This window comes from Rhodnius prolixus, unplaced genomic scaffold (genome assembly GCF_049639745.1).
Source record: "Rhodnius prolixus isolate KJV_2025 unplaced genomic scaffold, Rpr scaffold_6, whole genome shotgun sequence".
NCBI classification, from domain to species: Eukaryota; Metazoa; Arthropoda; class Insecta; order Hemiptera; family Reduviidae; genus Rhodnius; species Rhodnius prolixus.
The window spans coordinates 8,389,372-8,402,823 of record NW_027411634.1 but is presented as its reverse complement, the minus strand read 5'-3'; the positions used below and the strand labels follow the sequence as shown (position 1 = coordinate 8,402,823).

Genomic DNA, 13,452 nt, shown 5'->3' with positions numbered 1-13,452 from the left:
TAAGAAGTGGTTCCTTTAAAGGATAAACAAATGAGTTTCGTAATGAATGTATTATTTAGTGGGTTCTGGATTTTCGTAGATTTCAGCATGAAGAAGTACTTGACGTTGTAGTGAACAGAGAAGTACCGAACGGGCACCACTCACACTTATCACCATTACTGCATTCGACCGCCTGAATTTTAATGAACTATCCACTACTTTTCCGCATACTGCAAAATAGCAGGTTTAGTTGGAAGCTGTTGCATATTAAAGACATGAGTACTGTCTCTAACGTGGTCTCTTCCAAACATGTGGATGGCCACGTTGAAAAATTTAGTCACGTTTTAACAACTGTCTATAACTGGTGATTTACCACACAGGAGTCATTAAAATTTAATTTAACTTAATATTTGTTAATTATTTATCCTGTGCTATGATTAAGCTAAATGGAACTAAACAATACAGATCTTAGTTCAATCAACATTCATTCATAAAATTGGTTGGATAAAAACAAATGGGTTGGGCAAATTCCTTAAACATCACAAGATGATGACTCATACGTCCCAACATGAACAATGTTTTCGCTCCTCATTCTACATTCTAAGAACACCATACTACTTACAAATCAGTACTTCCTCAGTGTGATTTGACCACATTTTCTTTTTTGTATTGTTTTTTCGTATTCAAATCGCCGACACACATATTCTAGAGTTCATGCATCACATTTTAATAGTCTCTGCAGCTATTTGGAGGTTCTTACCTAAACAAAACAAAAGAAATCAGGTGTAAAAGCTCACAACACTTATTCTAAACAAATCTCAAAGTTATAAATGAAAATTTTCAGAGGGATTTCAGTACCATTATTATGGCACTTCCCTCACAGCAAATGAAACCAAACACAAAAAACAAAAAGTGAGAGCCAACAACCCCTCTCATGGAGATCTCCAAAAATTAATTTCCATAGAAAAGAGATTTGTACTTTATAACTTTGATAGGCTTTCACCATGTTGCACAAAATTTCAAGCACTAATTAAAATTTTGTGGGAAATTCGCAAGCGATTTTCTTTAAATTTAAATTTTCACCAATAATTTCATCCTCTACTAACCACTGCAGGTAACAGTATCTATTGTTACTGCACCTGCTACCACAGCTACTACTCCTATTGCAGCTGCTGCTTCAGTTTATCAGCAATTATGCTTACGCTGCTACTGAAACTACTTCACCAATGCTACTACTGCAACTGCCACTGCTGAAACTGCTACTATTGCCACTGCTATCACTGTTGCTAATGCTACGGCTCCTATTACGATCCAACTGCTACTGCTGCTACGGTTGAAACTGCTATCCCTGCTACGTTCCAGCTGCTACTGCTACTGATGCAACTGCAGCTACAGCTACTGCTTCTGATGTACCTTCTACTGCTGTTACTGAAACCGCTGCTTCAGCTATTGCTACAGCTGCTACTGCTACAGATCCTACAGCAACTACTGCTTCTGATGTAACTGCTACTGCTGTTACTGCAACCGCTGCTACAACTACTGCTACTGCTACAGCTACTGCAAATGCTCCTACATCAACGGCTGCTACAGCAACTGCTTCTGATGTAACTGCTACTGCAACCGCAGCTACAGCTAATGCTACTGCTGCTGCTACTGCCACCGCAGCTACGCTATTGCTACTGCTACTCCTGCTACTGCAACCGCTGCAGCTACAGCTACTGCTACTGCTACTGCTACTACAGCTGCTACTACAGCTGCTACTGCTACAGCAACTGCTACTTCGCACCTGCAGATGATACGTCTACCGCCCATGCTGCTGCAGCTTTTGCCTCTACTGCAACTGCTGTAGCTTTTTCATCTACTGCTACTGCTGCAGCTATTGCTCCTACTGCATCTGCTACTGCTGCAACGGCTTTTGCTACAGCTCCTGCTAATGCAGCAGCTACTGCAACTGCTCCTCCTTCTACTGCAACTGCTCCTGCTGCGCTTCTGCTGCTACAACTGGAACCTATTTACAAAATTAGTAAAATTAAATGAGAATAAGTTGAAAAACCAGTTACTGCTTATACAACTACGGCTACAACTGATTCTGCTCCAGCTGTTGCTGTTGTGGCAGCTACTGCTACTGATGCAGCTGCTTTCTGCTGCTGCTCCTGCAACTGTTACAACTACTATTGCTACAGCTCCTGTAGCTACTGCTGTTGCAATGGTTACCACAACTTCTGCTTCTACTGCTTCCGATGTTACAAATACGTATGCTTCAAACTCTGTAACTGTTGCTACACTTAGTGTAACTGCTACAACTACTGCAACGGCTTCTGCTGCAGCTAATGCTCCCACTTCAACTGCTGCTGATTCCCAGCTGCTGCTGCTACTGCTTCTGATCTTATTGCTTATGATGTTACAAATACTGGTACTACTGCAACTACGACTGCTGCTTCGGCTACTGCAAAATATTTTTTAAAAATACAGATATTTATAACTTATAGTATACAATGTTAACTATAGTAAAGATAAGGGTCGAATTATTGGGCTTTAATTACTCTATATTGTTTCATTCATTATATTATAGTATTACTATTATACAGATATTTATTGTTATTCTTATTTTTAATTATATCATTTCAATCATTTTGACTAATTGGTAAGCTAAGGGTTTTAGTTATTCGACCTAGTTGAGCAGCCTCGTTAACTAATTAAGTAAGCAATAGTTCTCTTACAAAGAGTTAATGACCTTACAGCAGCGTACATACTAACTTTAAGTGTAATTTAAATCCCGTAATGCTACTTTAATGCAAATGGCGTCTACAAGATTTAGTTAGCAATAAATCTTATTTAATTAATAATTATTCACGGCTTTAATCTAAATCATTACAATAGTTAAGTTGTGGTGGAGTTAGGAAGAAATAGCAGTGAAAGTTTTGAATGTCATGTTTTAGAGGTTATATATAGGTGGATGCTGTGTTGGACATGAAGATTCAATATAGAACATTTGCAAAATTACAATACTTCCGCTAATAAACGGAAATAGGAAGTACGTTTGTATAAAACATAAATAAAAATGTTGCAAAACACTGTTCACTAGAAATCATATGAGTCATGCGGCTTTTAATGAATCAGCTATATTTGTACCTCAATGAATAATTCTGTGCCGGTTGTAAATGAATGCTAGATAAACTACAGTTATATAATAGGAAGATAACTTATGTACTTATACAGAAGCTATGATGTGATCACAAAAAATATTTTACGAAGACAATTTAATCATATCTCTCTTTAGCTAGAGGTTAAGATTGTTCTAATTAATATCTACCGAATAAGAAAATCAGACGTAAATGACCTCAGTCTGAAAAATGTTTCTATTCAATTATCCATTTCTGATTCAATGATTCATCGAACTTATTTCTTAGCGTTCCTCTCCAATGCTTCCATTTGAATTCATTCCTACAGACTTTGTAAGTTATATTTTTTAAATTTTCTTTTAACTTTTTTTCATTATATATTTTTTCTGAAACCTCCAATTGTTCTTTTAGCTATCACTACTGTATTTGCTTCCAAAAGAAACCTTCAGAACTGTTTGAATCTCTTCCAGGTAAGAGTGCCTTTTGGACCATTCTGTTCGCGGAATTTCCTCTTTAGTAAAAATAAATGTTTCATTTTAGTTTAATTATTAAAACACAAAAAAAAAAGAAAAATAAATAAATATGCTTCTATCGCTATAAATAAAGATAACATCTCCAATTTAAAGTTTATGAATTAGTAGTATAAGAAATTATTCGGAGAGATGATTTCTATATTAGTATCAGCAACATTATCACCGAAGAGATAAATATTTTAATTTCTAAAAATACTTTTATTTCCTTGTAAATGATACTGAAATGTAATCTATACTCGGGTAAAGATGTGGAAGACTAATAAAACATTACTAAGACATGTGATAGTTCATATTAATATCACATTATGATTTTGAAAAGTGATATGTACTACAATTATATTAATAATTATAATAACAAGGGAAGGGATTAGCTATGCGGTTAGCGTATTGGATTCCCACGCGGAGGTCCCGAGTTCGAAATCCAGCTGCTGACCCTTAGATTTTCTCTTCCTAGGAGCTTCTTACAGTTCACTGTCCGGTGATGGACAGTGTTGTCTGTAAGGAGAGAAATTGTCCGGAGGCCGGCGGTGCATTGAAAAAAGCTCCGGGTGCCAATAACCTTGGATGTTGACACGCCTTAAATCATTTTTTTAAAAAAAAAAAAAAATAACACTTATATCAAGAGCAAAACGAATTCGAACTGACTTGAGTAATTGTTGAAATAAAATAAAATTGATTTAATGTGTTCACCTTGAGCCTCGAATGCAGATAAATTTTAAAAAGTTGAATAAAAGTGTTCGCTAATAATTGCAAGTTTAAAGTGAATATTTGGAGCCGTTGAAACAAAGAATGCAGTAAAGGTGGACTGCGGGTTAAAGATTTTTTGTAAGTAAATCTGTACAGTTTGGTCCAGTGATGATGGCCGAACGGATCATTTTGTTGAGACTTTGTGATCTTTCCTTCTTAAGATAACTCACACAACCTAACTCTGACAAAATCAAAAAGTTAAAGGTGATTTGGGGCTTCGCAAAACGCCACATGATCCAGTTTGCCAATTGTAGCTTGTTAAGAGGCGATGTAATTTTGGTCATTCCTTCTACCAAGTTACACCACGAAAATCCATTAAAGACAGCGAGAATTGAAGTAACAAAGATAGCGCGTAGTGTGAATGTCGAAACTTATTTTCTCTAGATTTATGAGCTGCACTAAGAACCAGCATTTTTTGCTTTAAGTAATAACATCCTGTTATTTTTAATTATAAACAATAAAATTTTATAACTATAATGTGAAAATATTTCGCATTTGTACTTTAATATCTAAGAAAGTAATCCATTATAGAAAGTCCAGCTGAAATTCCGTATTATCAATTATTATTTTTAATTGTCTGTGACATTTCCATACAAAATTTTATTGTTCCCTCATCCTATTCACACTTGTATTTCCTTGACCTTTTAGAAAGAATGTTAATTGAAGGAGAGATATAAAGTTATACAATTTTAGGAATTACAACCCCATCTTAGTTCCGTTTTAATGTTTGCTGTGCTATAATTAACAGAATTAGACTCACTTCATAATGGTTAATTATAGCTTAAACTTTATTAAGTTTAGATGTGTGATATTGCCAACAAATTAAACAAAGCTTAAATACTAGAATGTTGCATTTTAATTTCATTCTGGTGTATATACTACAATTTGTAACTTTATTCAATTAACCTAGAACTTCTACTCCTTTCTCTAATACTTTGACTGTTATTTTTGGAATGTTACTAAAACATAAAGGAAAGTCTCTGTAGCACTAGGCTCCATGGAGCTTGAAAGAAACCATTGTGTATCTTCTTAGAATGTTTTCATTCTGGGATTCTAATTAACAAAGTTTCTTTAAAGTTAAGAAATTTATTTAATACCTCCTCATTGAATAGATGGAAAGAAATACAACGCTTTACAATTTAAAGATAACCAGCGACATATTAAAATCTTGTTTTTTTTTTCAAATTTTCAAATAAGTTTGAAAGGTTAAAACGGTGATTTTATAAGCATTAGCTCGCTGTTTCCCTTTTTTAACTGATTTCAAATTTTTATAATTCATCAGAGGTTGATTTATCAGTAGTTTTAGAGTTTGTTTCCGCTTACAAAGCTTCTATTAAATAATACACTTTACTGAGCGTTTATTCAAAAGTGGTGAATGGCTGGCGTAAATGAAAATAATCCCAAAAAGTACATAATCTATATTTGGTTTGAGCCACCAGAGGGGATCGTCATTACTTTTGGACCCAATCGGATAATCGGAAGAAACACTACGCTATTCTCTATTTTTGGGCTTTTATTTGACAGGTCTCCAGAGATTTTAACTAAATTTCGAACACCCAATACTACAACTCGGCAACTTTTATTTGTAGCCTATTTTTCCAGGGAAATTCGTGCTACGACACTTCCGAAGTAGAGGTATCTAGTGGGTGTAAATAATAAATAGAATCAAGACAGTCAAGATAACAGAAATAAAATGGATGACAAAGACTAAAAAACCAGAATTACAACTCAAATGGAAAAAATAGGTAAGCAAACGAAATTAATTGGTTGATATCCACAATTGCAAAAAAAAGTTGAAGCATACTCAATACAAGACGAAAAACAGAAAAACAAGACTGAGAGATCTGCAGACAGTTTATGGTTTTATCTATGTATATTCATTTTGAATTTTCAAGTAGTGAAATATTTACATATTTCATATCAAATATGAAATTCTTTCTTCGATTAGTCCGACCTTTAACTTGCAATTCAAGCTTGCAATAACAAAGAACTTGCTAGAAATAAATCACTCACCAGGTCTGTCCAGCTTGGATCGAAAATCTGAACATCATTTATACATTTGAAGAATGAAATAATGTTTTTTTTTTAATTGCAGAGATTAATGAGAAATACCTGTAAATGAAAATTATATAGTAATCTCTTGAATCAATAATGTGTAAAAACTGTTATATAATCTCAATAATTACCTCAAATCTAAAATTAAAGGGGAATATTAGTCATTGAAAACCATACGCTCTATCCCAAAAATCGGTTCAAAATGGCGATAGCGCCTTGAAGTTGGGGCCCCAAGTTTGGAAGACACTAAATATCATTTAAACAAAATAATCAAAAAAGATATTTAATAAATTTCTCACTGTTATAAAAAAATTAACAAATATTTACAGTAAAGAAATTAAATTGAAATTCTAAAAAAAAAAGTGAAACTAACTTTAATTCTAGTTATTGTTTTTGAAAACAGACGATATAATTTTTTAAAAAGTTATTAAAATATACGAACCATTTATTTCATTCAGTAATTCTTTCAAAATGTGTACAATTAAACAGATTTATTTAATGGACTTCTTTCCTTGATGGGTACACCTCTTCTGATTGGTTTAGTTTTTCATGCGGGATGCTGCTATGAAATTAAGTTTCTTTGTGTAAGTATAATATATTCAAAATTATAATAGAAAAGTTAAAGAAACTCATGAAACTGCTATCAAAATTTATTAAAAATACTGCCTAGATCAAAACTATAAAAGGTTTTTTTGAATTTCATGATGGATTAGTTCTGGAAATCAATAATTAAAACTTGGCCACTTTCGAGTGTCCATTAAATAGTCCAAAATGGCGGCAAATCATCAATTTCTTTTTAAAATCAATTTTATAAGCTATTCTGGAATCTAAATTATGAAATTCAAATTAAATATATGTAGCCTATCATAATTTAAACAAACTTTTTAGACTTTAATGAACTTTATCAGATCCCTAGACAAATTTATAAGATCAAGATTTGTATCAAACTGGTAAATGAGCTGATTTTTTTTAAATGACACTGAATTTAATTAATTTAGCGCTTTCCGAAAGGTATTTTTTATACCTTCATAAAGTTAACACTTCTTATTAAAAGTTAAATTTTCAGTTAGTAAGACACATTAAAACTGCTGATTTTGAAATATAAAATTATGTAAGGTCAAAATTTCTATTTGATATGTACCTTATATTTACCTTCAAATTTCATTTAAATTTAATCATCTCTGAAATTTTGTCAAGTTCCATCCTAATTTTATGTGAAGGTTTTTACTTCCACCAAAGTTTTTGTCTCATTGTCCCAACGTAGTTTTACATATATTTTATCAACTCTTGTTTGTAGATCCCTTAACCTGTTAATAATGAAGAAAATATTAATATATTGGATTTAAACTATGAGGCAGGATAGTTATCTAAGGGTTGTAAAACCAATCAACTTCACAATATGTTCGGATTTTATAAAATTTATACTTTCTTACTTGCAGGTGGTTCGGAATTGCAGTGCGTTATCAGGAATTAATGATTAAGTTCAGCGTCAGACAACAGACTAATGCTTATTGAAATTCCAGGTAAGATGTCGCCAGTTAAAACTTGGAAAATATTGTATTTTTAAGCGCAAAATGAAGAATGATGGTTCTTAAAGAAGGGATTCGTTAATATTAATTGAAAACTACTTTAAAACTGATTCAGCAAAACTGCACACTATTGGGCTTGTGAGATGGAATTACCAGCTCAATGTTCACCAATACACCAGTATCAGAATTTTTAAAAAGAAAGTATCTGGTAACCTAAATTCACACACGGCCATTACTGCTGCAAAGTTGCTTGCTTCCCCGCCATAATAAACCGTCATGAGTTAAGAAGTTAATTAGGAAATGAGTACAAATACCAAACAGAAGCCCTATCTAGGGACTAACTTAATAAAATTCGTTTCTTTGTTTTTCAAATTTAAAGTCATTGACGGAAGCTTTTTTTCCCTATTTTAATTAATTCTCCAGATTAAAAAAAAACATGTAAAAATAAATCTGGGATCAGTTGTGATCAATGAACTAAAACGTATTAATGAAAGGAGGATAACCACCACTATTCGCTCTAATAACACTGAAAAATATTATATGTGGAAAGTAACGATATTTTTCTGGTTATATTTTTATTTTCTAAAAATAAAACGACGATTTCAGAAATGAAGTTTTAGCAAAAGACATTAATCGATGAAATAACAAGCGAAGTGAGGATATACCGAAATATTATTATGATTGATAGAATCCCAGGTTTTTAAGTAAATCAGTTAATCGCAATCATAACTTGCTACGGATTCCTTGATGTCCTCTATACTTCCTGAAAAGGCTTACTGCCTTCTTCTGACCAAATTCATGAATTCACTGACTAAAGAAGAAATCTAGTTTTGTGATTGCCTTTGTAATCTTTGTTTTTTTTTAATTCTAAAACTTTTTACCCACGCATTCATTGTTATTCGTTCTCAGCATGACTTCATTGCTTTACCTTGAATGGGCACACCTAACGGCGTCAATTGAGCTTCATCTCCAAATAGGCATAATGACTGTCATTGCCAGCAGGTTCATTGCTCTTGGACTTAGTCTCCAATTTAACCTACTGCTTTTCGGCTCTGTCAGATAGCTTTTACTGCTTTGGTATGTACCATTTCAATATGTTGTCACCAATTTAGTTTCACGTTGAGCAAAGCTGCTCTTTCATTAACTCCGGGGTAAACCAGAAACTGAAGTTTTGTCTTGAATACTTTCCTTTTGCTTAGCCTAGTGAAAAGCATAAGGGAGCCCTTTTTGGGGTTGCCGGACAGGCCAAAGTTCAATTTTTATTAATTATTGATTACAATGACCGTGTAGAATCCGCCTATCGACTTGCGGGCACCTCAATTTGACGTTCCCCACCAACCTAGGGTCCACCCGAGGCACAACCGTTTGGAAGGAAATAGTGCGGGCAGTAATTCTGTGTTTTGCGGAAATGACATGGACTTATTGAGCGTGGGTTGAAGAAATTAACATTAGTTTGCTGGCTGTTTAAAGGAATGTTTGTTGTACTTTTAGCACCATACCTTTGGAGATAAGTTTATTTCTTGAATATTGTTAAGTCTAATTTGCTAGAATATTGTTCATTAACTAGCAAAGATAATATTATGAATATAAGTTTACTTTGAATTTGAATAATTTCTCATATAAATTCAAATATAGAGAAAAATTTATGAGCAAAGAAATTCTTCTTCTTTGTTTTATTTTATTTATAGTAAAGAGTTCCCTTGGGAATCCCTAAGTTATTTATAATGCTCAGCGGAAGGGAATATATGATGTATATACTCGTTATTTATACTGCGGGCAATTCAAATGAATGCAATATAGTCCTTAGTTCACCATGTGAATTCTAAATATTTAAATAGTTGATATTTTTAATTCATTAACTTTTTTCCTACATTTTCTCTCGGTTGTACAGAATAGTTTTCTTATTATTATTATTTTTTGTGGAAAAATAAAGAGATTACGTTTCTCCTTAAGGGTATAGACGGTAAGAAATAATCCATCACCTCGAGACAGTACAGGCATGACAGCCTGAACAAACTATACTATTTCAGCTAGCCTAGATTGTATAGTTAGAAAACAGCTCCCAGAAACAGAATACCGGCTGTGTATATAAACATATATCAGATTAAAACTGTCCGGTAGGACAGTTGTATAAGGGTTGATCATCAAAAAATGCACGAAAAAGCGTAACGTTGAAAAACACCCAACTTTGACAATTTTTTTCTCTTTTTCTATAAAAGATAAAATAACTATGATGTTTTTGTTTTTGAATTTTGAAAATGTGATCCGAACCAATAGTTTGAAAAGCCATATAGTGAAATTAATTAATGCAGATAAATATGGTATTTTAGTCATTTTAAGGGAAAATTGGTTTTAGGGTTTTAATTGGTGGGTTAAACTTTCTGCTGAAGTGTTTCGATATAATTAATAATTCATTTTGTTTTACAAATTTACAATTTTAAATTAAAAACATGTATGTCGAATAAATACCATCAGCCAATAGGTGCGGAATAGCTAAAAGTTGTATCACGAAGTCCAAATAGGCGTGACCATTTGTCCGAGCTCTACACCAGCGCCCACTTTATAAAAACAAAAAGGTTGGAGGCGCCGGACTGTAGGAAATTATTTTACAAGAAGCGTGGGTTATTATGATCGACATTGTCCGCATTCCATTGAAACTAATATTACCAAGACTACATAGTTAATATTACAATTTATTGGTCGCCTGACTTTAAGGGGAAAATTTAAGTGTTTAAATTCATTCAGTTTTATAAATAAAATAAATATCTGATGTAAATCGCTGAGACATCTTTCACTGAAATCCAGTCGTGTTAGACAGTTTTCTGAACTGATACAGTTGTTCAAATTCTATAAGTTCTACCTCACACCTTGCTCAAACATTCAACTATTTATACAGTCCCTAGTGGTGAGAAAAGTTACCACTGTTTACCAAGCCTATTTGCATGTAGATCTATTTTTTATGGACCCTTTGGGAGATAAGTGTATTGAGTGGAAAAAGCCAGTAGAATTGACCAGTCTACTTCATCTACGAAATTCATTGCACCATTTTGTATAGTCTGGCATCATCGCGACCCTCAAATGCCAGTGACTTTTGAAAAATCTCTTTGTTCGATAGTAATTAATTTTAGAGTAAAACAAAGGGTTTAACATGTAGATCAGTTACTCTCTCCTATAAGAGTTTATTGTATTAAGGTTAGTCTTAGGTCGACACTATGTTCGGGAGCGTGAAGCTTTTTTGTGGCTTAACGGTAATGGTTGGACAGAGGAGGAACAGGACACCACCTTGGGAAATCGTACTTCCTTTTTCTTCCGTCCAAAAAAATAACCAGCTGACTAACACTCTAAATAGAAACTATAATGTTATTAGTTAAAGAAGAAGTAAAACACAAATATTAAAAAAATATCTTGAGCGCTGGTAGTAGTAGTTATGTATATGTTCACAAGCTCTTTCTAAATATAACAATATTGTGTATAAGTGAATTTGCGGTAGACAAATAGGCCAGCAAGCGATAACATCATGTATGTAGTGGATGTTGGTGCGTACACTGAAGTTGAAGTGCTATGCCCTGTCACCAGGCGGCTAACATGGTTTACTTGTTTCGCCAAGGCTCTTGTGAGCTCGCTTCACAATGCTGAAGCCTTGTCGTTCCTCTTCTCTTGCTCTCTCTATTTCTACCCACACATTCAACATAAAACACTTGCTCACATCCACTTATAAACTACATACACACCATTTACACTAATGGAGCTCCTCTAACACAGTTAGGCTGTACTGGAAAAGGTCCTCATATTCTAAAGTACAATATATCTATACATATTGTTCCAGCGTTGCTATATATTTTGGAGATATACATAAATATATAGGTATATATCATAAAGGTACTGCAAAACAGCGGAACAACTTGTTTGTTTATTGTCGGTAAAGCGATGTTTATACAGTACAATGATGCATTAGAAACTTGTGTTTACCTTCAAGGTATTGAATGTGTTTACCTTCAAAAACTGCTTCTGAATTAATTTATAAAGTGGCGAATCCTGCAAAAAAAGAGGAAGAGATAAAACAAAAATTGTTCGGGTATTATTTTCCGGTCAAGAATTTTGTGAGAAAATAGAGCATTGAACTTCCTCTAAAATGGTCTAAATTGCCTTAGAAGGGGGTAGCCTAAAATCTAAGTGACTTTAAAATAAATTAACAAGAAAAAAATAAATAAATAAACCTTATTGAATGAAAAAATGTTTATAACTTAAAGCCAACCCGATGTGAAAAATCTTTAACCACAATTTAACTTTTAGTTTACTATTTAGTCACTAGATAGTGTGCACAGTAACAAAATCAACTACTTAGTTGCTAAAAATTCCAATAGATGGTAGGACAGTCTGAAAAAACAATACAACTGTACTCAGTTGACTACTTTCGAACGCCAGCGTTATTTGTAGGGGGAGGTTTTATGTTATTAAACCCTTCAATGTTTTAATTCACGCACAGTTACATATTTATTATATATTAACATTTTATTATTATAAACAAGAAGCATAATTATCTAATCTGAAATCGTGTCCAGTTATTTTTTTTCTTTTTTCAAACCTCCTGTAAGATATTGTAATCACCAATTGCAATGAGTTTGTATTGTTTTTTTTTGGCATCAGTCTAGTTTTAATTTATTATAAATAACCTTCCAACGACCCAAAAGCTTGCTTAAATTATCACGAAAATTATTTCAAATCTTACTGGCTGACTTTCTTTCTCTAATTCTCAGTTGTGAGTTTAATATTTAGTTCAAAACATACTGAAAAAAAACTGAAACTGAATAGCGAATGGTACATTAGAATGAAATGAACAAGTAATTCCTTCCTCGTAAACCTGCTAAACTTTTCAAACAGAAGTTAGTTTCCTTTTTTGCAGGAAATCAAGTTTATTTTTCCAGAAAAAAGAACGGAAAACTAAAATAACTCGAAATTTTGTATTTCCAGTACCAAGATTTTCATGAAACTTGAAATTTCAGCTACTCAATTAATCCTCATTAATATAATATAACTAATAGGCGCTTACAATGCAACAAAATCACATTTTAGAGCCTAGCGTAACCACCCAAACCACAATCCCAAAAGTAACTCTTAATTTATTTTTTCCAGAATAACTGTTACAAATATAAAAAATTATGGATGTAGAATTAGATGCTAATTGTATTGAAAGTTTAAAGATATTTTTGGGAACCGTGTTTTTGAGATAAATCTCAAAACTGGACCATCATTGACCAAATTTGAACAATAACTTCAATCTTAGGATTCAAGATTGGTGAGGAATCGGTCAAATAAAAAAAACAAACTCGTCTTCTTGCCAACGTTTCGACATATACAGTCGACTCTCGATAATTCGAAACTCGATAATTCGAACTCTACAGTTGCTAACTTCGGTAAATCGAAAAAATGCAGTGTTATTTAGATACGCTCGATAATTCGAAATCCTTTTCTTAAAAACTGGGGGAG

At 33.1% G+C, this 13,452-nt stretch overlaps 2 protein-coding genes across 7 annotated transcripts in view; both read right to left on the bottom strand.

Moving 5' to 3' along the window:
• The window catches only part of LOC141461275 (annexin B9-like), a 28,029-nt gene extending 26,105 nt beyond the window's left edge, over positions 1–1,924 (bottom strand). For 3 of the 4 annotated variants that reach the window (XM_074142179.1, XM_074142183.1, XM_074142184.1), the window contains exons 1-2: positions 1,086–1,924; positions 602–739 (exon numbers count right to left, since the gene is read on the bottom strand). The gene's annotated coding sequence lies outside the window, so the exon portion shown is untranslated. The remainder of the gene's footprint in view (positions 1–601; positions 740–1,085) is intronic. The other variant, XM_074142180.1, reaches the window with a different exon arrangement.
• A 41-nt stretch (positions 1,925–1,965) lies between these two features.
• LOC141461279 (uncharacterized) lies at positions 1,966–8,236 on the bottom strand. Of its 3 annotated transcripts, none has more exons than XM_074142190.1 (6): positions 7,870–8,236; positions 7,578–7,743; positions 6,879–6,998; positions 6,568–6,682; positions 6,395–6,493; positions 1,966–2,425 (listed from the first exon to the last, which is right to left on the bottom strand). In XM_074142190.1, exons 5-6 carry the CDS (start codon positions 6,430–6,432, stop codon positions 1,975–1,977), a joined length of 489 nt encoding a protein of 162 aa, XP_073998291.1. In that variant the 5' UTR covers positions 6,433–6,493; positions 6,568–6,682; positions 6,879–6,998; positions 7,578–7,743; positions 7,870–8,236; the 3' UTR covers positions 1,966–1,974. The 3 variants fall into 3 exon arrangements, with proteins under 3 accessions (XP_073998291.1, XP_073998290.1, XP_073998292.1); XM_074142189.1 differs by having other exon boundaries at positions 7,589–7,743; XM_074142191.1 differs by having other exon boundaries at positions 1,966–2,422; positions 7,589–7,743.
• Between the last annotated feature and the right edge of the window lie 5,216 nt (positions 8,237–13,452).